The sequence below is a fragment of the Emericellopsis cladophorae genome (genome assembly GCF_022114955.1).
Source record: "Emericellopsis cladophorae strain MUM 19.33 chromosome Unknown NODE_33_length_250951_cov_121_911845, whole genome shotgun sequence".
Lineage (NCBI taxonomy): Eukaryota > Fungi > Ascomycota > Sordariomycetes > Hypocreales > Bionectriaceae > Emericellopsis > Emericellopsis cladophorae.
This window is the reverse complement of record NW_026250958.1, coordinates 64,542-90,711: the sequence shown is the minus strand read 5'-3', so window position 1 is coordinate 90,711 and position 26,170 is coordinate 64,542. Positions and strand designations below refer to the sequence as shown.

At 54.9% G+C, this 26,170-nt stretch overlaps 10 protein-coding genes across 10 annotated transcripts; 6 read left to right on the top strand and 4 right to left on the bottom strand.

The window, feature by feature from the left end:
• Nucleotides 1-104: 104 nt before the first annotated feature.
• Nucleotides 105-881, bottom strand: J7T54_007244 (54S ribosomal protein-like protein; the record flags this gene model as incomplete). The annotated part of the gene is made up of 3 exons (XM_051507529.1): nt 105-564; nt 624-730; nt 843-881. The coding sequence occupies 3 exons, from the start codon at nt 879-881 to the stop codon at nt 105-107; spliced, it is 606 nt and encodes a 201-aa protein (XP_051361251.1).
• Nucleotides 882-2,370: 1,489 nt separating this feature from the next.
• On the top strand, nt 2,371-4,221 carry J7T54_007243 (genetic interactor of prohibitins 3; the record flags this gene model as incomplete). Its single annotated transcript, XM_051507528.1, has 1 exon — nt 2,371-4,221. The coding sequence occupies one exon, from the start codon at nt 2,371-2,373 to the stop codon at nt 4,219-4,221; it is 1,851 nt and encodes a 616-aa protein (XP_051361250.1).
• A 434-nt stretch (nt 4,222-4,655) lies between these two features.
• On the top strand, nt 4,656-5,164 carry J7T54_007242 (phosphatase inhibitor; the record flags this gene model as incomplete). The annotated part of the gene is made up of 2 exons (XM_051507526.1): nt 4,656-4,860; nt 4,923-5,164. The coding sequence occupies 2 exons, from the start codon at nt 4,656-4,658 to the stop codon at nt 5,162-5,164; spliced, it is 447 nt and encodes a 148-aa protein (XP_051361249.1).
• Nucleotides 5,165-5,240: 76 nt separating this feature from the next.
• J7T54_007241 (uncharacterized protein) lies at nt 5,241-5,732 on the bottom strand (the record flags this gene model as incomplete). The annotated part of the gene is made up of 1 exon (XM_051507525.1): nt 5,241-5,732. The coding sequence occupies one exon, from the start codon at nt 5,730-5,732 to the stop codon at nt 5,241-5,243; it is 492 nt and encodes a 163-aa protein (XP_051361248.1).
• A 344-nt stretch (nt 5,733-6,076) lies between these two features.
• Nucleotides 6,077-7,150, top strand: J7T54_007240 (vesicular-fusion protein sec17; the record flags this gene model as incomplete). Its single annotated transcript, XM_051507524.1, has 4 exons — nt 6,077-6,109; nt 6,175-6,298; nt 6,363-6,666; nt 6,727-7,150. 4 exons carry the CDS (start codon nt 6,077-6,079, stop codon nt 7,148-7,150), a joined length of 885 nt encoding a protein of 294 aa, XP_051361247.1.
• A 150-nt stretch (nt 7,151-7,300) lies between these two features.
• Nucleotides 7,301-9,546, bottom strand: J7T54_007239 (Glucoamylase-like protein; the record flags this gene model as incomplete). The annotated part of the gene is made up of 6 exons (XM_051507523.1): nt 7,301-8,394; nt 8,453-8,584; nt 8,643-8,716; nt 8,765-8,912; nt 8,965-9,186; nt 9,255-9,546. 6 exons carry the CDS (start codon nt 9,544-9,546, stop codon nt 7,301-7,303), a joined length of 1,962 nt encoding a protein of 653 aa, XP_051361246.1.
• Nucleotides 9,547-11,093: 1,547 nt separating this feature from the next.
• J7T54_007238 (U4/U6.U5 tri-snRNP-associated protein-like protein) lies at nt 11,094-13,100 on the top strand (the record flags this gene model as incomplete). The annotated part of the gene is made up of 2 exons (XM_051507522.1): nt 11,094-11,895; nt 11,947-13,100. 2 exons carry the CDS (start codon nt 11,094-11,096, stop codon nt 13,098-13,100), a joined length of 1,956 nt encoding a protein of 651 aa, XP_051361245.1.
• A 296-nt stretch (nt 13,101-13,396) lies between these two features.
• J7T54_007237 (uncharacterized protein) lies at nt 13,397-17,160 on the bottom strand (the record flags this gene model as incomplete). The annotated part of the gene is made up of 4 exons (XM_051507521.1): nt 13,397-13,810; nt 14,367-15,214; nt 15,333-16,289; nt 16,398-17,160. The coding sequence occupies 4 exons, from the start codon at nt 17,158-17,160 to the stop codon at nt 13,397-13,399; spliced, it is 2,982 nt and encodes a 993-aa protein (XP_051361244.1).
• A 925-nt stretch (nt 17,161-18,085) lies between these two features.
• On the top strand, nt 18,086-19,250 carry J7T54_007236 (Ornithine carbamoyltransferase; the record flags this gene model as incomplete). The annotated part of the gene is made up of 3 exons (XM_051507520.1): nt 18,086-18,424; nt 18,476-19,160; nt 19,210-19,250. 3 exons carry the CDS (start codon nt 18,086-18,088, stop codon nt 19,248-19,250), a joined length of 1,065 nt encoding a protein of 354 aa, XP_051361243.1.
• A 529-nt stretch (nt 19,251-19,779) lies between these two features.
• On the top strand, nt 19,780-23,420 carry J7T54_007235 (Trafficking protein particle complex subunit-like protein; the record flags this gene model as incomplete). The annotated part of the gene is made up of 9 exons (XM_051507519.1): nt 19,780-19,975; nt 20,028-20,308; nt 20,471-20,492; nt 20,550-20,602; nt 20,653-20,820; nt 20,875-21,083; nt 21,140-21,424; nt 21,550-21,726; nt 22,553-23,420. 9 exons carry the CDS (start codon nt 19,780-19,782, stop codon nt 23,418-23,420), a joined length of 2,259 nt encoding a protein of 752 aa, XP_051361242.1.
• Between the last annotated feature and the right edge of the window lie 2,750 nt (nt 23,421-26,170).

The following is a 26,170-nucleotide window of genomic DNA, read 5'->3' as shown; positions in this document are numbered from 1 at the left end:
ATATGGTGATCCAAAGGTCGGCGCCTTTTCCATCCCCTATACACGGCCTCTATATGGCCTAATTATACAGCACGTACACAACGTCTAGCATAAGAGTACGGCACTCAGTCCTCGCTCAAACCACCCGCTTGCCTGGCTCGTGCCAGCATATCCTTCTCCCGCTTCTTCTCTGCCCTGAGCTTATCCAGCACGCCCCTGTCGTACTCTCCTTGCTTGGCCAGATCCTGCAGACTCTGGATTTCCTGCACCTGCTCTGGCGTGGGCTTGAGCACCTGCGCCCTCGTCTCGGCAACAAAGTACTCGAGAATGTACGACGAATGCTTGTCCTTCATGTCCAGCTCAATCGTCTTCTCGGTCGGCAGTGGTGGCTGCGCTTTCGACAGGCCTGCATGTGACGAGGGCGGTTGCTGGAGGCTCTGGGGCTCGCTGGGCTCTGGCACGTCCGGGTTGCGGACGTATATGGTCATTTTGGGGGGGATCTCGTTTTGTCGGTGGCGGTTGACGATCATGGGGATCGACGGGTTGTGGTACTTGAGACGGGGGAGGACCTCGCGCCAGAACTTCCTGGAAAATCTCCTGTCAGCTCTTGTTCTGGGCAACGTCGCCTTGCACTCCGGACGTACTTGGGACCCATGTGGCCGCCTTTACATGTGACGGCAAAGTCCATATGCACGCGCGTGACATTGGGAGGGATGATGGCGGCACCGGGGCCTGTTTGGAGGTTGATGAGCTAAGATTGTCTCGTGAGCTTTGCGGCTTGGCAGGTATTGATATCGCATGTGGGAACGTACAGCCTGGGAGAGTTAGTAAATTAGTATGCATGATACACTGGGGACGCTTACACGTCTCAGCTTATTCCATCGTACTCCTAATGTCCTCATTGTGGCGGTTATGATGTGATGTGATGGACGGGAAAGATCATGTCGTCCAAAATGTTCGACTTCGCGATTCGCGACGCTGGATTTCGTCGGTTTCTGCTTCTCCAAATCCCGTGTCACGTGTAACCCCTGTGGTCTGTGCACAAGCAGCCTCCTTTGCGGTTCTTCGAAAGACATTTGATTCAAGTGCGAGTGCGAGGCACGTTTATCTGGAGTCTTTGATTCATTTCCTCTGTTCAGCGCATAGGTGCACACGAAGCTACGTGGAATCATGTTCCGCGCAACTATGACTTTCTGGTCAACGATCTTGGGACACTACAGACACTACAGAGCTTGATCATCACGTCGTCTTCATGGCACATCATGCACCGGTCCACTTAATTCTAAAGAATTTCCATATGGACCCAGAAGAGAGGTTGTCTAGGTAAAAAACTGTTCGTCATCAAAGGTAACCACCTTCCATAGCGCGGAAGAGTGGCCACCCTCGAGCAAGACCACAACATGCGTCCAAGTGACCGTACGCGCAATGACCCCAAAAGACTATGTCTCTGTCTTTGGGAAGCCTGTATGCGCGAGAACGACCTGGCTTTAGCAGCCCCGGACCTAGTAGGATCAACAACAAGCCTTGCCGCACGAGAGCTGCAATAGGGCCATCCTTTGAGAAAGCATCGGTGTATATGAGGCCTCACAGGGTGAGCACAAGGCCTTGGTGATGCTCGAATGTATCTGGATTTTCTAGAATGAAGCGCAGTGTTTCCTACCAGGCTGCCCCGGGTTGAACGATTTGATCAGGCTTTGTATGGGTTGATCACTGCTAGGATCCTGTGAGGTTGTTATATATGACACGGCAAAGAACCCAATACCCCTGAGCGACGACGAGCCATGAGCCATGAGCTAATCGTACCTGAACAATTCATCAACAAGGCAAGAAACGGCATTTTGAAAAGGTGCCATCTGTGATAATAGAAACCCCTGATACTTGCGGAGACGGGAATTAACCGGGACTGTTCTATGCGGGACGGTGGGGTTTGCTTAACGCGCTGACACGCGACTTTCAATGTCACTCCAGCTTTTTTTCTTCCCGCTAAAAGTCGAGATTTCGGGGAGCTTCCACAGTCCAAAGTCGAGTCGCAAGGGAATCATGCATCGCGCAATATCGGCACGATGGCTTCCTCGGGCTGCCAGAAATCGTCAGAGTGCGGCCTCGCTCCCTGTACTCTTTTGCCCTGCCGTTACCCGGTCTGTCACAAGTAGTCCGTTTAATCGACCGGCTCCGACTCCCCAGACTTTGCGCCGACCGCGATATCTACATACCGAGGTGACCCTTGAACAATCAGCTACACAGGCGCCAGCTACGCCAGCTGCTGATCCTCATGTACCGGAGAGCCGACGTCTACCAGTGAATTGCACTGGCTGCGGCGCTTTCAGTCAGATTGACGATCCAAACCATTTCGGCTACTACGATGTCAAATCCAAAAGAGTACGCAAATGGATGCACCCCGACTCGGAGAAAAGTTACGAACCGCTCTTGGAGGTGTCGAAGGAAGAGGAAGAGAACAAACTTGTCGATGAGGTGCTCAAGAACCTCGGCCCAGCCGAACTCGAGGCCCTCGGTCTGGATGCTACGAGTCTGGTCACGGGGGAGAGCAATAGTGAACAAGACATGACCGCTGTTCGCGATCTTGTGGAGGAGAAACCGCCTGTCTGCGAGCGCTGTCATGGACTGATGCACCATGGCCTCAACAACAGCTCCACGCAAATATCGATGCACCACCCCACGGTCGAGGCCCTGCGCGAGACGATCGAGGAATCGCCACACAAACACAACCACATTTACCACATCATCGACGCGGCCGACTTTCCCATGTCTTTAATACCGCGACTCCACGTGTTGCTGGGCGACATTCCGCTGCGGTCGCGAAACCGCCGATCCAAGGCCACGAGATACGTGCGGGACCGTCAGATTGAGATGAGCTTCATCATCACGCGAGGAGACTTGCTTGGACCGACCAAGAAAATCGTGGATGGCATGATGCCCTACTTGCGGGATGTGATGAGGGATGCGCTCGGCAGGATAGGGCCCCGAATCCGCCTGGGCAATCTGAGATGTGTCAGTGCCAAGCGCGCATGGTGGACCTCTGACATTCGAGAGGAAATTTGGAAGCGTGGCGGTGCAGGATGGATGGTCGGCAAAGTGAATGTGGGCAAGAGTCAGCTATTCGAAGCTGTCTACCCCAAGGGCAGGCTCTCGGGTGCTCCCAAGAGCATCGCTGGAGACAAGGACATAGCACTTCCAGTATACCCTCGCAACGAGCTTGCGATTGATAATCACGCCAACGACGAGGAGCTGGAAATTGGCGAGCTCCTCCCGCCTGCTCAACCTGCTACACAGTATCCCGACATGCCAATCGTGTCGTCATTGCCTGGCACAACGGCTTCGCCGATCCGAATTCCATTCGGCAACAAGAAGGGAGAACTCATTGACCTGCCAGGCCTCGAGAGGAGTTATCTCGAGCTGTTCGTGAAGCCTGAGCACAGGCAAAGCATGATCATGAAGAGCCGAATCGTTCCCGAGCAGATCTCTGCGAAATCCACAGAGTCTCTACTTCTTGGTGGTGGACTCATCAGGATCACCCCACGGACACCCGATCTCACGTTTCTATTGTACAACTTCACTCCTCTCGACGAACACATCACCAACACCACCAAGGCCATCGAGTTTCAGAGTCAACAACGAATGTCACCTGGAGTGAAGAATATCTCTATCGATGGGATCGGCGATAGGGTGGCGCACGCGGGCACCTTCAAGCTCAAACACGACGTGACCAAGCTGAGAGCCGGTCCTTTGACGCGGAAGAATGCGGTGGGACTGTCACTGGACCGCCTGCCATTCCGTGTGTTTTCGATCGATCTCTTGATCGAAGGAGTAGGCTACGTAGAGGTGGTCGCACAAATGCGAACCCGGGACTTGAAACTGATTGAAAGGGAAAAGGCGCCCGAGCCCGTGGAAGAGGAGACACCACCAGTGCCTAGCGATCCTTTCGACGCGATGAAGAGCGAGAGGCGTGAAACGAGAGAGACCTTGCGCGAGATTGCGCGTTTCTCAAAACCAGCCAAACCAGAGAAACCCATCAAAGTGGCTGAGCCCGAATACACCTGGCCTGAGATTGATGTCTTCTCGCCCGAGGGACGCTTCATCGGATCGCGACGACCGATTCAAGGATGGCTGCATAACAAGCCGCTCGTGAAACCGGAAAACAAGCGAGCACGACCTAGGCGGAGCATGACCGGCCAGAAGAAGAAGGAGAAGCATGAAATGAGGGCTACGCAGGCTAGTTCCTAGCACCGCATTTCTTTGTACAACATGTAAGGCTAGCAAGCATGATCTGCATTACCCGGCGTTAGCATCGCGGACGGACCGTTATCGGTCGGATCTTTGTACCAAATCGAGAGGGAACAGCGTGTGCACTTTGGAAAATCTGCTTCGTATCGTACAGAATAGCAGTCTATTCGTATCTGAGCCAGAGTAACATGCCTTGTGCCTGAATAGCATCATTCTTGTGTGGGGTGACAGGCACTCGTAAATGCCCCTCCAAATTCTGACGTCGCTACTGACAAAACCGCAGACTTCCATAATTCCAGCCGGTGGGATTTAATTCTTTATCCTGCATCCTACAACTATAATCCTTCCACTCGCCCTGAACTTGGACCACAAGCTACTATCATCGCCCCTCGCCTTGGCCACCCGATATACCCTACCAAGCAAACACGCGCATCATGTCGGGGTTACAATCGCGCCACTCCGCGCCTGGGCCGTCCCAAACACAGACCACCACCGAGGCGCCCCCGATTCCTTTATCTACGCACGAGCAACCCCAGCGCGTCCTTCGTCTACGAGGTGCTAGGAATACGAACGGGCGATCAGTCCAGTGGGCGGAAGACGTGGTGGACAACGAGGGTCTGGGGCGCAAGAGCTCCAAAGGTATGCTTGCTTGCCTGTGCTGCTCTACGCCGTGCCTAGGACAACGACTAACTCTCACTTAGTCTGCTGCATATATCACAAGCCCAAGGCAGCCGACGAGTCAAGCGACGAGTCCGACACCTCCAGCAGCTCCGGCGAAGATTCAGAAACTGAGTCCAAACCCGAGAAGGGGAAGGGTGCGTGCAGTCACGGCCACGGGCGCAAAGCAAAGAAGCGGCCGAGCAAGGGCCGGGCGCCCAGTCCGAATGCATACGAAAAGGTGCCCAAGGTGAAGCCCCGGGAAGAGAAGCAGACCAAGGCATAGAGAGGAAGATGACATGCGACAGCGCCTGTAGATTGATTTATGAGCGGATGGGGGCAATCATTTGGGTTATACACTTCTACGCAGCCTCGCCTGCTTTCTTTCCCTGGACTACGAAGAATCGACCTCTCTTTCTGGACGCCGTGGCCAGCGCGTCCCAGTCTTCTGCTTCGCTTTCGACCTTTGTTTTCACCCTCTTTGGCCTTTTGTAATACCCGACTTGCACTTCTTCCTCGAGCAGCCCTTTCATCTTGTCCAATGTGATGGTTTCCTCCTGCGTGCCCTGATCTGTCTCGTCGCGGATAGCGTGCAAGGGTTTCACGCCTCTTGTGTCGACGCGCTGGACTGCGCGTACGAAATGCAGTTGACTTTGAAGGGTTGCAATCATGGAGTATTCTTCTTCTGGAGTCTTGGGCAGAGGAAGCGCCGACAGCTTTAGAAGGTGATGTAGTTGTTTCGGTGTGATCTTGTCATCTTTCGCGGCGTCGTTGGAGGGCGACGATAGAAGCGACCGGACGGACCATGTCGGTTTCGCAAGGATTTCTGCTGGAGAAGTGGTCCCTGTGGACATATAGCGCGCTTGAGGTAATGACCTCCGAACAGGGAGGCGACAAGTTGTACAGAGCTTCATTCTTACGGAGCGCTGTGATGCAGTATTGAAGCATTACCCAAAGCTCACGAGCCTCGAAGCTACACTTTGTTGGTGCCGGGTAGGCATGTGGCTTGACGTGTGGCTAAGCAAGTACGTAGCCTGTTGGCGTCATATGCTACGGCTGATATGCCGTCGGATAAGCACCATCTCAGGCAGCTCAGCATCAACATCGAGAAGCCACATTGACCGTATACAACCAAGCACATTCCCGAATACCGATTCGAACATCTGAACCCGAGCCAGGTTCTATATATCACGCGATCATGGCACAAGATCCTCGCGCCTTATTGCAAAAGGTACAGTATGCCCCTCCCCCGCTATCCGTTCCTGGGTGCTTCGCAGCTAACCGACGGAACCAAAGGCCCAGAAGGCCCTCGACGGCGCCGGCAGCGGCTTCAGCTTCTTCGGAGGCCGGGAGGAAAAGTACCAGAATGCCGCCGACATGTTCATGCAAGCCGGCAACGCCTTCAAGATGCAGAAGCAGAGTACGATACGAAACCCCAAACTGAAACAGCGCGTGCGCAGCAGGAACTGATGCTTGGGAACCAGTGGTCGAGGCAGGCCAGGCCTTTGAGCAAGCCGCCAAAATCCAGACCAACAACCTCAAAGAGCCCGACGACGCGGCGAACACAAACGTCGATGCATTTAAAGCGTACCGCCAGGCGGACCCGCAGTCTGCGATCCGGTGCCTGAACGTCGCGATCGACCGCTACTGCAGCAAGGGCAACTTTCGACGAGCGGCCGGACACAAGGAGACCTTGGGACAAATGTGCGAGGAGAACGGCGACGCCAAAGCGGCCCTCGAGGCATACGAAGCGGCAGCGACATGGTACGAGGGCGACAATGCGACAGCGTAAGCAGATGGTGCCCGTGTATCCGTCCTCGGGAACAGGCGTGCTGACACGTAGACTAGACTTGCCAACAAACTGTGGCTCAAGGTTGCCGAAGCCTCGGGGCTGGAGGGCGAGTACTACAAGGCCATCGAGCAATTCGAAAAGGTCGCCCAGCAATCCATTAATAACAACCTCATGAAGTACAGTGTCAAGGAGTACTTCCTCAAGGCGGGCATCTGCCACCTGGCCAGCGGCGACCTGGTGGCCGCCCAAAGAGCGCTCGAGCGCTACGTCGAGATGGACCCGCAGTTCGCCAGCCAACGCGAGTACCTATTGCTCTCCGACCTCACGGCCGCGGTCGAGGCCAAGGACCAGGATCTCTTCACCGACAAGCTGTTTCAGTACGACCAGGTCAGCAAGCTCGACAAGTGGAAGACGACACTCCTGGTGCGGGTGAAGAACACAATCGAGAAGAAGGAGGATTCGGATGATGAATTTGCCTAAAGCGTAAAGAAGGCTGTAAATATGTGCCGGTTCTCGAGTTTACTTATGATACATGATCTTTTTCTTCTCCGAATACCGAAACCGGAGCCTTTGCCACTGGCAACGCGGTTGCTACGCACTATGAACTGCCCCTCGGCTTTTCCTCCTGACTTACCTCCACGTTTCCATCTCCGTCGCTGTAGTCTCGCAAGTCTTGGGCACAGTGTACTGGCGATTCGGGTCGCTCTCCCATGTGACGGAGCCGTCGACGCCCACGTTGATGTACTTATAGGCCAACTGCGCGCCAGCCGGCAGAGTCACGGTGCCTTTCCAGACAGGGTTCGCGTTTGTGTACGAGGAGGCACTGAGGGCCACGGCGTTGCCAGTGTTCCACTGACCGAGCTCACTGGCATCACCGACGATCTTGATTGTCTGGCCAAACTGCGTGCGGACGCGCACCTCGAACGTGACATCGACGGATGTTGCTGTCGTGCATGGCGCAGGAGACCCGGTAGGAGTTGGGCCGCCATTCGTAGGACTGGGAACGCCGTCTGTGGGCGTCTGGCTGGGCGGGAACGAGGTCCTGGTGGCAGAGGTGTACGACCCGACCGCCGTGGTCGCGCTGCATGTTCCTGGAACGTTCAGGTTCGCCCCCTTCACCCAGGTCGGGGGCACAATGCCGGCGCGACGGGATGTAGCTGTCAGGAAGGCAGCGTAGGACCAGGTCAGGTCCCTGGCGCCAACGGGTGACCCATTGAATTTAGAGTACTGCTCGGCCAGCGAGCCGTCACTGGGCGTGTATTGCTGGACCTTGGCAACGAAGCCGTCTGCGTAGTTTGAGACGGCGGTGATGATGCTTGTGTAGGTAGCTGAGTTGCTCGCGTACGTTCCAGTGGCGATGCCGGGAAGCAGGTCACGGAAGAAGCTAAGGGATGTCTGCGACACGGTGACGCTTCCCTGCTGCTTCCAGACATACAGGGCATCGTACAGCTGCTCTGCTACGGCCAGTGTGTTGAGGTACCACGGATTGCCCTGATAGTAGACATCCTCAGCGTACCGTCCTACGGCGATGGCCCTTCCGGTAGGGATGCCGTTATTGATGCCGTAGAAGCGGAAAGAGTCGACGACCGCCTTGAGGTTGGAAAGCGCGCGGTCAGAGCAAGGTTGGAATGTGGCAGAGTTGCACCCGATGGTTGGGTCGAAAAGATGGATAGATGCCAGGACACTGTTGGCATCTTTGCCCGTGCGGCCATCGTTGACATTGACTTTCACGGTCAGCGCTGGAATTCACGCACGGCTGGCGGTGTAGAGTAGGATACTTACTGTTCGAGTCAACGTAGCCACCGTTGGACACCCAGAAGTTCTGAAGGTAGCAGAGAATTTGCGGCGCGATGTTGGCATACTTGTCTCCCGACTTGCCTAGCTGCCTGGCGACCGAGGCGCCTTCAACAAGTGCTAAGGGGCATCGTCAACAAGCTGTTCAGCTAGGTGAGTGCTTTCAGGGAGTGCGTACCTCGGTGCAGACTCGCTACAGTAAAGAAAGACTGTCCGTTCACTTCTTCCCAAAGATCGAAGCCAGGCTGGGTCCTAAGCATGGTCAGTCTCGATACGTGCTCCACCTCGACGGCTACGAACCAGTATTGAGCGGAGTATTCGAGGTCGTTTCGGACCACAGGCCAGACGATGTCGTTGGCAGTGGACTCGTAGCCGTTTTCAATAAGCCATTGGGCGTATCCAAGCAGGGCGATGGCTCGCAGGGCTGGCCCGTCACGCTGAGGTCGGCCTAAAGGCTATTCAGCTGCTGCAGTTTTACTTGGGCTCCTGCGTGTACTCACCCCAAGCACCCATGTACTCGGTCAGATCGACCTCGAATTTGGCTTCGCCCAGGCCTCGCCCATCTGACAAGGAGCCTGATGGGTTGGAAACACCCTGGAGCTTGGCTTGAGCGCCCACGAACTCCTGAATAAGGCGTTGGAGGTTGGCGTCATACTGATCCGTGAACCTGTCCACAATGCTCTTGAAGACGAGGGCACTATCTCTAGTCCAGGTGAAAAAGTCTAGCACACTGTAAGTGGCGAGCTCATAGCTGATTAGGGGGCCTGGGAACGGACGACGAGTGACTTACACGGGGGATCCGCCCTGTCTGGGGAGGCAATGACCACTCCGGGCGCTGCACCCGCAGCAGCACATCCATCAGCACCTATGTTGCACAGGAGCTTCTCGAGGGCGATGGGTGTCTCGAAGTCGACAAAGTCGTCGACATCTCGTTTGCCGATGAGGTTGGGACGGCCAAGGACGGCTTGGAGGGCAAAGGAGCCTAGGAGCAGGGCGGAGGGTAGGATATGCATGAGGGGCTGCGTCGGAATAGGAGTCGAGCTGTTGGATAACGCAGACCCGGCAGAGATCGACAGGTCCATGGTGTTTATATAGGCAATGTAGAATTGTCCCTCGGCGAGCACCACGTATGGCAAGTCCTACCCTTGATTCGAACCAGCACGACCACATGATGCGGCAGAGGACGGAAGCTCGAGTAGGTTAGATTGCGGTGGTGGCGTCCCCATTGGAGCTGCGCCGTCCTGTGCTGCACAAGGTACCTGACAAAGGATCGCGGGATGTTTCTCACTGTGGCTATGGCTATGGAGGTGCTTGTTGTATTACACCAACGGGTCAGCAGCGACCTCTTTCGAGGGCGCCTGATCTAGGGTACAAGCACGTCAGTGTCTGTCTACCATTCGCAATGTGGTCCTGGGTCTATCAGAATGCAGCTCCATGTCTTCACTGCCGCGGGTTTGAGGTGTGGCTGCAGAACCTATGCGTTTCGAGCGCGTCCTAGCCATGACAGCGCCGGCATCGCCACGGATATGTTCCCCATGGGGAAACTGCGTGGATGATGATGTATGATAGGGCCGAAAAGAGTCAATAGCGCTGTGTCATGCTGGGCCAAGCACGCGCGGTCACAAAGAGCCTCGCATGTCTGATGATGTTGGGGATCTGGCCGAGCGCAAAGACACTACCCAATATGTGCAAAGATCGCGAGGCCAAGGCTGAAGCGGTTGTCTGGTCGGTATTCGCTCCTCGGGCGACATGCTTGGGCCGACACAACAAGCTGCTAGACATGAGAAGCAACCAGTACTGTACACGTGGAATTGGGCATGTGATAGCGGCAAGAACTCAACTTGCATCCGAGCTGCGGCGCCACATTTCGACGCGAGCTGATCTCGAAACAGTACTTTGTACACGTAATTAATTCGAGTGGGGATGGATGCAAACTTTGTGATGCGAACGAGCAGCCAAGGACACATGGGCCAGCTGTAAATAAACCCCGGCAGACACGACGGCATATCCTCCGTGCAGCCTTTGACCAAAGCACGGTGCAACCGCAGCCAGCCGGCGATGCACGTTGGAGTTGAGCGTTCAGTAGGACTACAGCGAACAGCGCGGGCAAAAACAGACACAATCACTGTACTAGGGTCGAGAAATGTAGACATCCCTGGTTTTCCTCCCACCTCACCGACCAACGGTCTCGGCAAAAAGGTTCGGAATAGAGTGCCTCGGGGACCACGTCCGTGTGGACGCAGAAACCGTTACTCTTGGACCTGTCGACAAGGAAATAACACCATAACGAGTTGATGGCTCCACTCGAGTGTCGAACTGCACACTCCTCAACTCTGACAGCCTCGAGGTCGAGCCTCAAGGCCGCAAAGGAAGAATGGCACAGATCCGTGGTTGAAGAAGAAGAGAAGCGGAAATCAGAAAATTCAGCGCGATTGATATGGACGCGGGCGAGTGGGTCCAGATCACGTGTGCGCATAGTCTTGGGCCCATAGTAATTGTCTTACCTGTAGGAATGACGGACGCTCGCCAATGTGACCTCAATTCCACGGTCGCATCACGACCTTACCTTCGCGCCCGACCCCAACCCATCACCGAAGCCATCCCTTGTCGCTTCACAGACACAGCAGCCATGGACGCCGCGACGATTGAAGAAACGAACCGGATCCGAGTATCCCTGGGCATGAAGCCGCTGCCGGTCCCCGGCAATGTCGCTTCAGATTCAGACACGGATTCGGAAAGCGAAGGCGAGAAGGCCAGCACCGTCGAGACGCGCCAGGCGCTCGCGTATGACAACTACAACAAGATCAAGGAGGCGGAAGTAGCCAAGAAAAAGCGTGACGAGAGGAACGCGGCCATCAAGAAGGCACGCGAGAAGGCACAGCTGCAAGCTCAACTTGAGGGCGAGGGCCTCGGAGACGCAAAGGATGCCGATGTCGATACCAAAGCATGGCTCCTGAGCCAGAAGAAGAGACAGAAGAGGATTGACATGGCACGCAAGCTCGAAGAAGAGCTGGCCGCTGCCGAGGCTGAGGCTGCTGCGGCTGTCCAATACACGTCAAAGGATCTCGCCGGCATCAAAGTCGCCCACGACAACGCGGCCTTTTTGGATGGCGACGACCAGGTTCTTACACTCAAAGACACAAACATTGGTGCTGAGGATGAAGAGGACGAACTTGAGAACGTCACACTCCGCGAACAAGAAAAGCTACAGAATCGTCTAGACTTGAAGAAGAAGCGGCCCGGCTACAATCCAAATGACGAAGACGAGAGTGGCGGACTACTAGCGCAATACGACGAGGAGATCAACGGAAAGCAAAGCAAAAAATTCACGCTGGACTCGATCGGTGCGTTCGGGGAACTCGCCGACATTCTCGACAAACCAGTCGAGACGGCTGAGAAACCTCAAAATGTCAGCTTGGATGACATTGTTGGTACGTCAATTTGTTGCGTTCATGACATTACTCTTTCTAACACAGTGTTAGGTGATGCCCCAATCTCATCAGATTACCTCGCTCCCTCAGAAATCAAGATCAAAAAGTCCAAGAGGAAGAAGGGCAAGAAGGGCACGCGCCAAAAGCAGGCCGATGATGACGACATCATCCCGTCTGAAGTTGCACCTGACAGCAATGCGATGGACATGAACACCAAAGATGCGGCGCCGACCAAGAAGAGGAAGCTTGACGACGGCTTCGCAGACGACGACGGCGATGATCTGCAAGCATCACTCGCTATCCAAAGAAAGACGGCTCTCAAAAAGCGCAAGAAGATGCGACCAGAGGATATTGCTAAACAGATGAGAGAGCAAGGGGATGAACCGGTGAAAGAGGAGGATCTTGGAGACCATGGTCTAGTCCTTGATGAGACGTCAGAATTTGTGTCTGGTTTAGGCAAGCGTGAGGAGGAAGAGGAGCCGGCAAGAAGACGCCGAAAAGCCACCACAAAGACTCCCGAGGTTGCTGAGCCTCAGCAAGACCAAGAAATGGAAGACGCGCATCAAGAGGCAGAGGACACTAATGTCAAAAGAGAAGATTCGGAATCTGCCGAGAAACCAGACGACTCGTACATGGACGAGGAGAAGACGCTGGACAGAGGTATGGGTGCGGCTTTGTCCCTTCTCCGTGAGCGTGGTCTTGTCGAAGAGTCACAGGGAGACGAGCGCTTTGGATCACTGCAAGCTCGCGAGATTTTCCTCGCCAAGAAGCGCGCTTTGGAGGACGAACTCGAGCAACAGACGCTGCAGCAACGTGAGCGCGACCGCAGAAGCGGCAAGCTCGACAAGATGTCGCAGCGGGAAAGGGAAGAGTACGCCCGGCAACAGAACCAGTGGCGCGAACAGCAACAGTCGCGCCGCATTGCCGAGCTGTTCTCGGCCAGCTACAAGCCAAGCTTCAACATCAAGTATCGCGACGAGCACGGCCGAGACCTCAACCAGAAGGAAGCCTTCAAGGAGATGAGTCACCAGTTCCACGGCAAGGGCAGCGGCAAGGGCAAGACGGAGAAGAAACTCAAGCAGATCAGCGACGAGAAACGCCGCGAGGCGCAGAGCTTGTTCGACGCGACACAAAACAGCGGCATGACGAACGCGACGGCGCAGCAACTCAAGAAGCGCAAAGAGGCCGGTGTTCGCCTGGGGTGATTGGGAAGACTGAGGGACATGGACGACGAAAGGTGCTTGACCCTACCACTGTATTCAATTTATCTAATGTCCTGCTGACACAAACGAGCCTCATCAGATCAGGCGCGTGCCACACTCATTGTGAGCATGTCACCCCATGCTGGTATGTTGTCACGCCCACCGCTACCTGTGATGTACCATGACCGACCAGAGTCCGGCTCCCTCTCCGTGCCATATCCTGCGTGGCGCACTCCTCCTTGTCCTGTGACGCACTTTAAAAAGGATGACCCAGATGAAGATGGCCTCTGTGACTCCTCTCACTTGTACTGGTTCAACCTCAGACCCTCCGGCTCCAACTCTGGGCACTGCCGCCTTTGTACATCCTGTACCCTGGGTCGGCCAGGAGCAACGTCCTCCAGGCTGTGCTTGAACTGCCGCATGACCTTGTCTGACTCGAAGCACAGCTCCAAGACGACAGTGTCAACGCGCATCTCGCTGTCTACCTGATCTCTCCGCACCAGATTGCCGAGATCCAGAGTCCTCCCATGTTTGGCCTTGAGGGCTCCGGACCTAAGGCTGTTCATGTCCACGGATGTAAGGGGCAGGCGCTGAGCGCGTAGAGATGCAGCAGTAGAAGATGATTCGGTCTGGCGAAGCATCTTGAGAGGCTGTGCAAAGTCTCTGCGTGCAATTGCGTGGTCGCTCACAAGATGCTCGCTCACTCTCCGCAACTAAATTTGTCATTGGGAAAGCTCGAAGTATCATCGGACAGCGCAAAGTTGTAGACTTTATGTGATGAGGAAACAATTACTCCGTTCGTGGGCCGAGCTCGTCTCAGTGACCGTCTACAGCGTCCGTCCTCAGCACAAACCCGAACAAAGATGGTCTTCACTTATCATAATGACACGTCAAAAGTTCGACACAAACTTTCCATCAAACGGCGTTTGCCCGTAACAAAGACGTAGGACACAGTGGTACAGTTCCGCTTATGATCGCTTTTCCCTCCGCTTGTCTTCGTTGATGAGAGCGAATCTTGTCGTGGCAAAGTACGGCTACGCCCTAGTTTTCATCATCGGATTGAAGGTTCCTAATTTCTATCACAATCTCAGGCATGCAGTGACCAGCTAATGGGTGTGTGTGAGGGGAAGCCAACTATGAGCAAGACTGTAGTATTTGTCCATGTGTCTTCGAAACCGTCTAATGTACAGAAAACATCACCAGAACGCCTTGCCATCCAAACCAAGAAACAGCCGAGAAAATAGCCGTATACCGCATTTATAGCGATACCTTGGCACCGATGCCGTGCCCAATGTAGTGTATCTCCTCGACCCAGCTGCCGAGACGGATCCTGACATCGGCTTCCGCATCCAGCTTCAGCCTGCCGCCAAGTGCTTCTTTAAGCTTGCCGTAGCCAATGTGACTAGGCGACCACTCAACCGGCAGCTTCGGCGTGACTGTCAATCCGGGAGGGGCGGGGAACGCCTGGTCCGTGACGATCTGTCCGATAGGCTCCGTGTGGTTGTAGAATGCCGTGGCGTTGATGTATTCGATGTATACCGTGTCGTGGTGAAGGGGCGACGCGAGCGTGAACGTGGATGTGGATGAGAATATGTGAAAAGTGGCTCCTTGGATGAAGCGGCTGCTGTCTCTGTCGTCCTCGTCGCCACCATCCCCGTCCTCGTCCCCGCCGGGCTTGTGCGGTAATCGAATTCGAGGCGTTGGGATGGTGATGTTGAGTTTGGATAACCCTTCGCCCAAGAGTGGCATGCTTGGGATCGTGCCGCGGTGAGTCCGAACTTCCAGGGTCGTGTTTTCGCCCGACAAGTATTCTGACAAGAGACGCTTGGCGATCCGTCGAGATTCGTCGCCACCAAAAGTCCATGGATCCCAGGTGGCGTGTATGATATTCCCAGTATTGTTCCCCAATATGAGGTTCACGTTCGTCGCAATCGCTTCGCCAATGAGAGACCCGCTGTTGAGGATGTGAAGGTTGACATATGGTATTTGCGCAGTATATGGGGTAGGGTTGGTGAAATTCACCCTGGCCTCCATGGTGACGCCCGTTTCAGAGGTATTCAAGATTTGTATGTTGTCGACCTGCGGGAGGAGTTGGGTGAGGGTATCTCGAGGCATTGCTAAGGACCTGTCAGTCATACGTACTGAAGGCTTGTGAGACGGCGGGCAAAGTACATCATAGTGTCGCTGCGATCGCCCTCACAAGTCAAATTGCAGACTACCAGAATGAGGACGAACTTTTGACTGGGATGGTCCCGTTCGCGGGAATACCCTTGAGATCAACGTGTCCAAGTACAGTGCCAACTTGCACATCCACATCTGCTTCGACAGTGAGAAGAATGTCACCGTCTCCGAAAAACATCTTCTGTAGAATGTCGGTGAATACGTCATTGTTCGTGACATCGAGTGGTACGTTGAGAACGCGGGAAGTGATGTTCATCATAACCTCGTTATCGATTGTGACCCTTGTCGAGTTTGCAGGATTCCAATCCTCCATGTTCAAATTCCCAAGCTTCTTGCCTTTGTAGAAGAGCTCAGCATCTGACCGTAGGTTCTGGACTCCGAGGTCGATGTCGAACTCTTCTGGCAACGCTGCAATGACCTGGATGGTTCCTGATACATGCGGCACACCTTCTGGGTCGTTAGGATCAGCGAATGGGCTACCCATCTGAAAGTTGACATCGGTAGCAGAGAAATTTCGGATGACGTTGCCAAAAGAATGTCCAGGGAACTCGATAGGCACCATGATATTCCGCAAAATAGACGTGATCCAATCCGGCGCGTCAGAGTCCTCGATCTTATTGCCGCGGACATAGATCTCAGCATCTTCGCCCCGTAGATACCGGCCCATGAAGTGGTCCAGTGGAGACATGTTGCTCTTGGGGCAGGACCGAACCAGCGACTGGGGGATCTCGCGAATGATGCCTAGCGCTCCAGCGTGAACATCAGCGAGGGGGCGCACCTCAATGTTGTCAGTGACAGCCTCCGCCACTGTGATGTAGGGGTCTGAAGAGTCGCAGTTGGCCAGGAGAATCTCGAAGCCCAGTGGAGGGACATTGAGGCCGATGTGATAGTCATTGTGGAGAGCGAGTGAGACATTCGCACCAACAGCCATGCGTCCGTCGCGGCCCATGGGCACGTCCGTGAAAGTAAGACGCTCGATGTTGTACTCGGGCACCGACGGGATTTTGCTTGCTGCGAGGGGTATCAGCAGAGTTCTAGCACGGCACGGACCATCCTATCATTGAAGTATCATCTTTTCTCCAAAGTACAGGACTGCAAAGGAACGGTAGAGGGATTGACCTTCAAATACCATGGATTCCACCACGTCATGCGCTCCCAGAGGGAATATTCCGGATTTGACCTGGATCTGAGCGGCGCCAGTGACCTTGAGTTGGTCCAGCTTTCCCTCGAGCCAGTTGTTGGCAATCCTCTTAATTTGTTCAGCATCACCGGGAGTGAGATCGGTGACAAAGTCCACGGTAGTTGTGTGCCCGTCGCGCAGGTCAACAGTGATGGGCGGGACGACAGCCGAGCCCAGTAATGAGTTGTCGTAATGCGGGAGATAGACGTTCACGTTGGTCTCCGATGTCTCCAGCTTGCGCATGATGCCCGTTGCGAAGCGGCCGAGGCGGCGAGAATTGACGTTGTCCACACGAGACCCATCCAACCGAAAATCGGCTTGGATACGTGCCCGAACACCGTCGCTGGTGATGGACTCGATAGACAGACCGGTTGGCTCAATGACCGCAGCACCCTCGGCATACTCTTTGACAGCGCCTGGCATCACGAACCCGCCAACAAGTACAGCAATGACCAGCAGTACAAGGATGGCCCCAGCAGCAATGCTTGGCCATCTCCATTTCGATTTCTTAGAACCATCTGCTGATTTGCTTCGCGGCCACAGCGCAGAGGAAGTTGACCGACGCTCTTGGCCATCTTGGTGTTCTGGTTCGGGCTGCGAATCTTCGTTATCTGCAAGCAAAGGTGAATCCTCGGTGGCGTCGATACGGTCCTCGACCTCATTGTTTGCCGCGAGAAGCGGCGAGTGCTCCGTGGGTGGCATGGTTCAGAAAGTATGGCGTTGACAGCTTCTCCCGGTCAAGCTCGGAATGACATGAGCGCGGCTATTAGCCGGCGGGGGTGATTTAATGATTCCTGAAGATCGAATGCGGGACGGTCTGTAGTGATATCAGGCTCCACGAGATGCGTTGCGTAAAAAAGCGACGGTTGAGAGTCGATGCAGAGGGTCTTGTCTGTATGGATGGATTCGGATGGGAGGATAACCAGCTCAGTGTCAGCGTGCCACTGGCGTCGTCATTGCAACATGGCTGGCTCCAGCGGCTCCAGACTCCAGTCGCTGCAAGATCCGGGCGCCGGATCACACTTCTCCTATTGGTCAGCCATGTTCTTATCTAATCCCGTCAGGAACGGAGAGCTGCTATTCCGTAATTGGTCAAGCGCCAATGCGGCACACGCGACTCACTTCGTTGAGATGCAGGCATTAAGACCAGAGCACAGGATGCACATGGTTTGTACTCAGAATTGGGGAAAAGGCAAGACGAAATTGCCTTACAAGGCCTCTATAATATTGTTGCGCTCCATTGAAGCATTTCAAGGCCGCGAATTGATCAAAAGCTCGGAACACTGCAGGTAGTTCGCGGACGGCATCACCATCAAGACTCTCATCAGCCTTGTTGACCCCACGCTCCGCTGCCGGATCCTGTGAGCCATGTGTTGGTGCGCTCCACCGAGTGCTGGGCGTCAAAAGGGCGCGACGTGACACAGCATTGGATTTGAACTCTGAAATATTCCCTTGAACCGTATTCCAATCCGTCAAGTTATCGATTTCGGCGTGTTTGCCAACGTAGCTGAGTCATTGCTGGGCCGCGGCCTCCTGTGCTGCCTCATATTAAGACCTCGCTGCTCCCACCTGCTACCTTACCCTGCCTCTCCGGTCTCGGTCAGACCGCTCAAAAAAATTGCCCATCATGAACGGTACCTCGCTCCTTCGCACCGCCCGTCAGGCGGTCAATGGCCTTCAATTTAGAGCCTACTCATCGGCCTCGGCAGGTTCTCCTCGGCATTTGCTCTCCATTGGCGACCTCTCGCCCAACGAGTTCGCGACGCTCGTCCGCAATGCCGCCAAGCACAAGGAAGCGGTCAAGGCCACCCAACCCGCCATGTCACTGAGCACGGGCTTGTCCAACAAGACTGTGGCCATGATGTTCAGCAAGCGAAGCACGCGAACGCGTGTCTCGACAGAGGCGGCGGTCACATTGATGGGTGGGCACCCGATGTTTCTGGGCAAGGATGACATCCAGCTTGGTGTAAGTGACCTTAACGCTAATCGGCACCCTAACTAACGACGCGTCAAAAAGGTGAACGAGTCCCTACATGACACATCCGTTGTCATATCCTCCATGGTGCAATGCATGGTTGCTCGCGTGGGCCCTCACTCGGATGTTGCTGGTCTTGCCCGGAGCTCGAGCGTCCCCGTCATCAATGCTCTGTCCGATGACTATCACCCGCTCCAGATCATCGCCGACTTCCTCACTATTCACGAGGCTTTCCCTTCACAAGCTTCCGGCATCGACCTTGGCTTGCAGGGCCTCAAGGTTGCTTGGGTAGGTGACGCCAACAACGTGCTCTTCGACTTGGCCACCGCCTGCGTGATGATGGGGGTGGATATCTCTGTGGCTACTCCCAAGGGCTATGAGATCCCAGAGAAGATGCGCAACGTCATCAACTCGGCATCGAAAGGCGTAGGCAAGCCTGGCAAATTGAACGAGACCAACGTTCCCGAAGAGGCGATCAAGGACGCCGACATTCTTGTGACTGATACTTGGGTCTCCATGGGCCAAGAAGAGGAGTCTAAGCGTCGCATGGCTGCATTTGCCGGTTACCAGATCACTAGTGAGCTGGCGAAGCGTGGTGGTGCTAAGGAAGGCTGGAGGTTCATGCACTGCCTGCCTCGACACCCAGAGGAAGTGTCCGATGAGGTCTTTTACAGCGATCGATCACTCGTATTCCCCGAGGCTGAGAACCGTCTTTGGGCCGCTGTTGGTAAGTTCAAACGCATGCCTGAGCTCTTCGACCAACTAACAAGTTGCAGCTGCTCTCGAAGCCTTCGTAGTCAACAATGGTCAAATTTAGGACCGATTTTCGAAATCTCATCTTTCTTCAGTCACTTCGGCCAACGTTCTGAATATTATTTGAACGCGTCGCAAGCAATACGTGAAATGCATTCGCATTTGGTTTAGTAGTTGTCGGCAGAGACAGGTGCCCCTATTGTGCACGAGCTGTATCAGCCCTGCGTAGCCTCATGTAACTAACTGCCAAGGATTTTAATACTCTTTCTTGAAGTCAGGACTATATGTATACACTGTGACATCCAGAGTGCACGTTTTGCCATGATGCCAGTTGTAATGCTGGTCAAATTCCAGACCCCACCGTATCATGCCAAACGCCACAAGTCGTTTTCGTACCTCACTAAAAGCGCCGTGCATAATCGCATCTCCAACTTTTTCCCACCATCAACTAAACACTCCAGTCGCAACTCAACCTCAAAGTCACCATCGACACCATCTCAAGGAGATTTCTACGACGCCCCACCAGCAAGCTTTGACAGCAAAGCAACTTGACCAGCATCAGAGTGCCTGGCCGATACTTCGCACGTTCAACAATGGAGGATTCCGAACGCACCACAAAGCGGTCGCGCTTCGACCAGAAGGAGCCCGAACCCAAGAAGTCGCGTTTCGACCGACGATCTCGGTCCCCCCCTCGGCGTTCAGAGCGCTCTGAAGACAGGGATCGCAGCCCATTGAGACGCGAAGGAAGCTCGGGCGAGTCGAAGCCCTCCGATGCGGCGGCTGCTGCTGGTATGTCCTGCTCCATCAACCCTCTCTTGCTTGCATCGCTAATATTTGGCAGCTGCCGCTGCGGCACGGATCAACGCTTCTTTGCAAGCGCGCAAGGGTATCCAGCATGTCGACGTACCTCCGATCCAGAACGAAACCTCGCCCGCACCGCCTCCAGCTGCGCCAGCAAACGACCAGGGCACCAGCGCTCCGAGCAGCAGCAGCAACGCGCACTCTGGCGGACCCGTCCTCAGTGGTGAGATGTACGTCGACGACGGCGATTACATACAAGACATTGAGGTCAATGATCTTCGCAACAAGTACGTCGTGACCAAGGGAGCGACACAGAAAATGGTAAATACTCTTGATAATCCCACTGATCCTCCAGCTTTCCAAAACTCTCGGTCATAGTCTTTCCATACACAGCCACTGCCATGTCGAGGATATCCTGCTTACCAGCCGCGATAGCTCGCACGCCAGCCCCCTTCGATGCTCCTGCTAACTCCCGTATGATAGATCAAAGAAGAAACCGGTGCCGGTACGCAATCCAACTTTTAACCCGTGTGCTTTGTAGGAACACTGTTGACATTGCAAGATGTCACGACGCGGGGAGCCTTCTATCCCAACAAGGCTCTCGCTACCGCTGCTGTAAGTCACCATGGATTCAGCAAAGGACATTCACGTGTTGACCAGCCCAGAACCCACCGTTGTATCTTCATGTTACAAGCCAAAACAAGGAAGGCCTGGAAAAGGCCGTATCTATGATTCAGAACATGATCAAGCAGGAACTACCTCAACTCGTAGACGACCGCCGCCTCCGACGCCGCGACCAGGAGCAGCCCGTCGAGCGTGACGAATTTGGAAGGGTATATCTGCTCAACAACAAGAATGCTCGCGTGGAATTCGCTGACATGTGACAGCGCAAATGGCGAGTGGAAAAGGTCTTCATTGGCCTCGAGTCAGTGCCAGGTTTCAACCTACGCGCCCAAGTTGTTGGCCATGGCGGAGCCTACGTCAAGCACATCCAGCAGGAGACTGGATGCCGCGTACAGATCAAGGGGCGAGGCTCGGGCTATCTTGAGGCCGCTACGAATCGGGAGAGCGACGAGGAGATGTATCTCAATGTCACGTTCGTTGTCTCAAGTGCCCGTAATACGATGTTCTATCCAGCTAACTCTGCGCCAGTGGCCCAGATGACAGCATGATCGATAAAGGAAAGGAACTCTGCGAGGACCTGATCGCCAACGTCAGGGAGCAGTACGAAGAGTTCAAGGCCCGCCCGCCGCGCCAACATGGCGGCCACGGTGGTCGAGGTAGCCACGGCGGGTACGGAGGCGGCTACAATGATAGCAACAGAGGCTCGTATGGTGGTAACAGCTCGTACGAACGCTATGGCTCAAATGGCGCCTCGAACAGCCCCGCTCCTCCTGGTACTGACAGCCCTGCCAATGCTTCAGACTACGCTGCCCAGTATGCGCAGTACTATGGAGGACAGGACCCTTATGCTCCTTGGGGAGGATATGCTAAGTCAGTTGACCCGCCATCCTTCGTAAGGGACTCGTACTGACGGACGCAGCTATGTCGCGCTGTACCAGCAATACTATGGACAACAAGCGGGAGGCCAAACCCCTGGCCAAGCACCTGGTGTCCCAGCCGCCGGCCAGTCGGCCTCGCCACCTCCACCATCAGGTGCTGCACCACCACCTCCTCCTAGTTCTGCTCCCCCTCCGCCTCCCTCTGGTGCCCCCCCTGGCACAGGTAGCTATGGATCGGTATGCTTGCGTTGAATACTATGTGCTTGCAGTTGCTGACTTGTCGCAGGTTCCTCCTCCCCCTGGCTTGTAAATCCACACACAAGGTTTGGTACCAGACTGGCCCATTAAGGACAGGCGTTAGGGTTCTCTTATGGCATAACTAAGTGAAACAGATTCTGCAGACTTAGATTGCGGCAAGGTCTGTAGCTACATGTAGGTTGGTGGTAATATGCAGCTTTGCTAAGACGTAGGCCATGGGATATTGTGGTTCTCCATCACAAGCGGAATATCCCAGCTACTATAGAAAACTAGCAGCAGCACAACCTTTTGTTACTGATCACACCCGCCAGGGGTTCGTGCACTTTTCCAAATTAAGCTTGTGCATGGATACATCCATTGTAAGAGGCTTGCGATGTATCGAGTCCTAGACTCTAGTCTACAGCATTCTACGGAGTACATATAAGAGACTTGTCGAACGCATGGACATCTCCCAGGGAGATTCTTATCGATAACAGCGAGCTAGGGTGACGACGTCAATGCAACGCGGTACTCCGTACTCCGTACTGCCACCGCGACTACTACGAACCTCCAACTTGGGCGCCCACAACTGTACTACGTAGAGCATGGCATAACAGCCACCCACCACGCTTTCAGCGCAAAGACGACCTCAATTTCTAATATATATTATGAGGCTCAGTACGCCGCCCTATCGACACAATGAGCCACCAGAGATATCCATCGCATGACGCTATCAAAGAACCCCACTCCATCTCCCTCAAAGTCCTTCGGCAAGCTACATACCTCGCATCCGCAAAACCCCCGTCACCTGGCTAACGTGCGACAGTCTCTCCCGGCCGTCGCTCGTCCAGCAACAAACCCTCGCGCCCCCTCTCTCCAAAACAACATCTCTCGAACCCTCGCCCGCCAGTCTCGCGTACCAGACTAAGGGCAGCACGAACCCATCCCCTTTCCTCCTGTCGCCCATCCTCAACCTCCCCTTCTCCTTCGGCTCAGCCTACACAGGGGAGACGTTCTCCTGCACACTATGCGCGAACAATGACCTTCCCTCTTCGTCACGCGCCATCCGCGACGTCAAGATCGAAGCCGAGATGAAGACGCCAAGCGTCGGGCGCGCGCAGAAACTAGAGCTCAAAACACAACATGGCGAGGGCCCGCGCGACTTGGAGCCGGGGGAGACGGTGCAGGGCGTCGTGGGTTTCGACCTTAAGGAGGAAGGGAACCACGTGCTCGCCGTGACGGTGAGTTACTACGAGGTCTCAGAGACGAGCGGGCGGACGAGGACGTTTCGAAAGCTGTACCAATTCATATGCAAGTCATCGCTCATTGTGCGGACCAAGATGAGTCCGCTGCCCGCGCTGCCGAGCGGCCGGCGGAGATGGGTCGTGGAGGCGCAGCTGGAGAACTGCAGCGAGGACGTGATGCAGCTGGAAACGGTGCGCATGAGCGTGGAGGACGGGCTACGGTGGAAAGGGTGCAACTGGGAAGCTGGCGGGTCAAAGGGGCCCGTCGTCAAGCCAGGCGAGGTGGAGCAGGTATGCTTCGTGGTCGAGACGGTCGACGAGGGCGGCGTGATGAAGGCGTTGCCAGACGGGAGGCTCGTCTTTGGCGTGCTGGAGATTAGTTGGCGAGGCGAGATGGGCAACAGGGGCCATCTAAGTACGGGGAAGCTAGGAACAAAGGTTCGGACGTAGGACACATGAGCACACGAGGAGGTTGTTGGCGGTGTTGGGATCATGTTACGGTGCGTCAAGTTGATTGACTTGACCATGCACAGCAACAAGCCGCTTGATGCCGTGATTCTCACACATCGAAGCATGTCTATATTTGTTTAGGGTAACCCTTGTGCCCTGCAGCTTCTCGGTAGCTGACAACCAAACAAATCCCACACGCCTTGCTGGGCCATTTGTGGTCATGAAACTCATCGCGCTTCATAAGAGTCCATACGACAGCTTACACGAGACGGTCTGCAAGGAACAAAGGTCGGGTTTTATATGTCAGCGACCGGTATTATACGAACTTGGCTGACACAATGAATGCACCGTCATCCACCGCCAAATCATATACTACCTCATTCCTATACGTGGACTTGCGGTCAACGACATTTCAAAGCTTCTTGGCTTGCCGGTTGCACGTTCCGAGCGGGTGTTTCCATACTATGGCTACTCCGTACTGTCGGTGTAAATCGGCCGTTGTGGTCTCCATTTTCCCCAAGCACGCGGCTCAAGCGGATGAGGGTTGCAAGTGACAGGCGCTGGCACTGGCAATGCAGTTCACCAAGTGGGAAACACAGCCCACATGAGCCGCAGCGGACTCGTCCTCAAGCGACCAGTGGAGGAGAGTCGATGCTCCCAGACTGGACTGGATTTGCTTTGCGCAAGCAAAAAACGTCCTGCGCGCGTGGGCCAACCCTGGAGCTATCTCGGCGGTCTAGCCAAACCTACCCCTCTACAATGGCTCGCTAAGAATGCGAGATCTAACTCCCAAGCAGGCCACCCAGAGACGGCGCACAACTAGAGTCTGAACGTGTGGATTGCGAATCCCGAACAGTAGTTAGCGGCTTGCGCCTGAATCGGGAACCGCACAGTAAGAGGCGCGAAGTCCTGCGCTTGATGTCATGTCAGAGGGCATAGGCGCGTCGCGCAGCCTTCTCCAGGCTGTATCCACCAGCCTACTAAGATCCAGGGGTCCGCGCCGACAGAAGGCCGCGAAGACGAGAGTCCAGTCATTGACGAGCACCTTTGAGTCTCTGACCCGTCTACTGTAAGACTGCGGCACGGTCACTGGCGTAGCGGAGAATATCTCCTAGGCCAAGCACTGCGATCTTGGCTAGGATCGCAAGAGCTATGCGGCCGACGGGACGCCAAAGTATGAGACAATGGCTTGACGGGCTGATCAGAGGCTGGACCCAAATCTACAATCGCTTGTCTCGCAAGGAAGATATGGAAAGTCGGCTCCCGCTGCCTGAATTCCTGCGTCACAGTGGCATGATTACTGCCAGATGGTGAACGACGGAAACGCGCGGGTGTGCCGCGTCGAGGCCACACTGCAGTTACGGGCAGGCGCATTTCTGTGCTGCCCTGCATTGCATCAGTCTTGTCCTTTCTCCTGCAGGTTGCAGCGACCTTGCAGACAAGCAAGCGCACGCAACGAATCCAATGGTCTGTAATTCCTTTGTAGGCTGTAGGCCGGGCCTCACCACTGTCTGTGGAGAAAGATGGTGTGCATGTCTTGTTGATGGGTCCGTGGCGGGCTGGCGGCCGATATGGAATAGCTCGCGGGGGTCCTATGCAATCGGCTACCCATTTTCGCCAGGGTTCTTGCCATTCGATGCGGAATGCGTGCGTGTTCGCCTGTATTTTGGGGCCAGTCGATAGAGAGGCGACTCAGCACTGGGATTCGCAGAGAGTTTGCAGGTACAATCGTGCCGGGGCATTGTGAGGGTGAGGACTGGAGGGCAAGCAAACGATACCATTATGGATGCCAGGGTGCAGCAGAGCCGGCGAAGGAATGTGGTAGAGGGGCCCCGGGTTGGTCCTTCAGCCTTCTGCAGCAGCAAGAATTACCGGCTTCTGCCTGTGCAGGGCTCCCGAGGGCAGCACTAGTAATTATTACCACACAAAGTATCTACAGCTCGATGCGGTCAGGAATGATCGCAATCATAAATTAAAGCCAATGACTACGCGACAAAGCTGTCTGTGTATCCGTAAAGCATGTGTTGTCCCGAAGCCGACTAGCTTCTCTGTGAGCAGCAAGCTGAGTGAGGTGAATGTTTCTTGTATCGACGGTAAGTTACAGTGCTTGAAGGTGCCTGGTAGCTGAGTGCCCCCGCTCGTTCGCACAGTTCGGGCATCTTTGGTGGCATTTTCACTCTATTAGTGGGTACCCGAATTGGCGCTGGCGATCAATTCCACTCTACTCCGAACACTACATACAGACAACCGACAACGACCAGGCTACTACTACTGTACCAGCAGCAAACGACTGGACTCTACCGAGCCTTGTGCTAAAATAATTAGTACGTAGAGCGAGCGTAAAAGTCTCTCACTTCTATATCCTTACTTACCTAGGCTTGCCGCGGATATCGGCACCACCACTTGCATCGAGGACTACCTACAGATCTATCGAAGCCCGGACTCCATGTCGCTCTCGACCGCCTAATAAACAAGAACGCATCTGCAGCAAGACTCAGGGGCGCGTTCGTACCTGACGCTATCGTGCCGCTGCCACGCCTGCGACTGGCCGCCTCGACGTGTCCGTCTTGGCCCACGTCCAGTCCTGACCAGTAGGTATTTCGGTCTCCGACCCCTGTACTGTCCACAGCCCAATCCACCCTCCAGCAACCGAGTTCAGATCCTAACCTGCCAAGCCCCGGCCACGACGCTGATACGACCGTCAAGAAACGCCGGCCGCGCTCTGCTGTGCGTACTACAGCAACCCGATA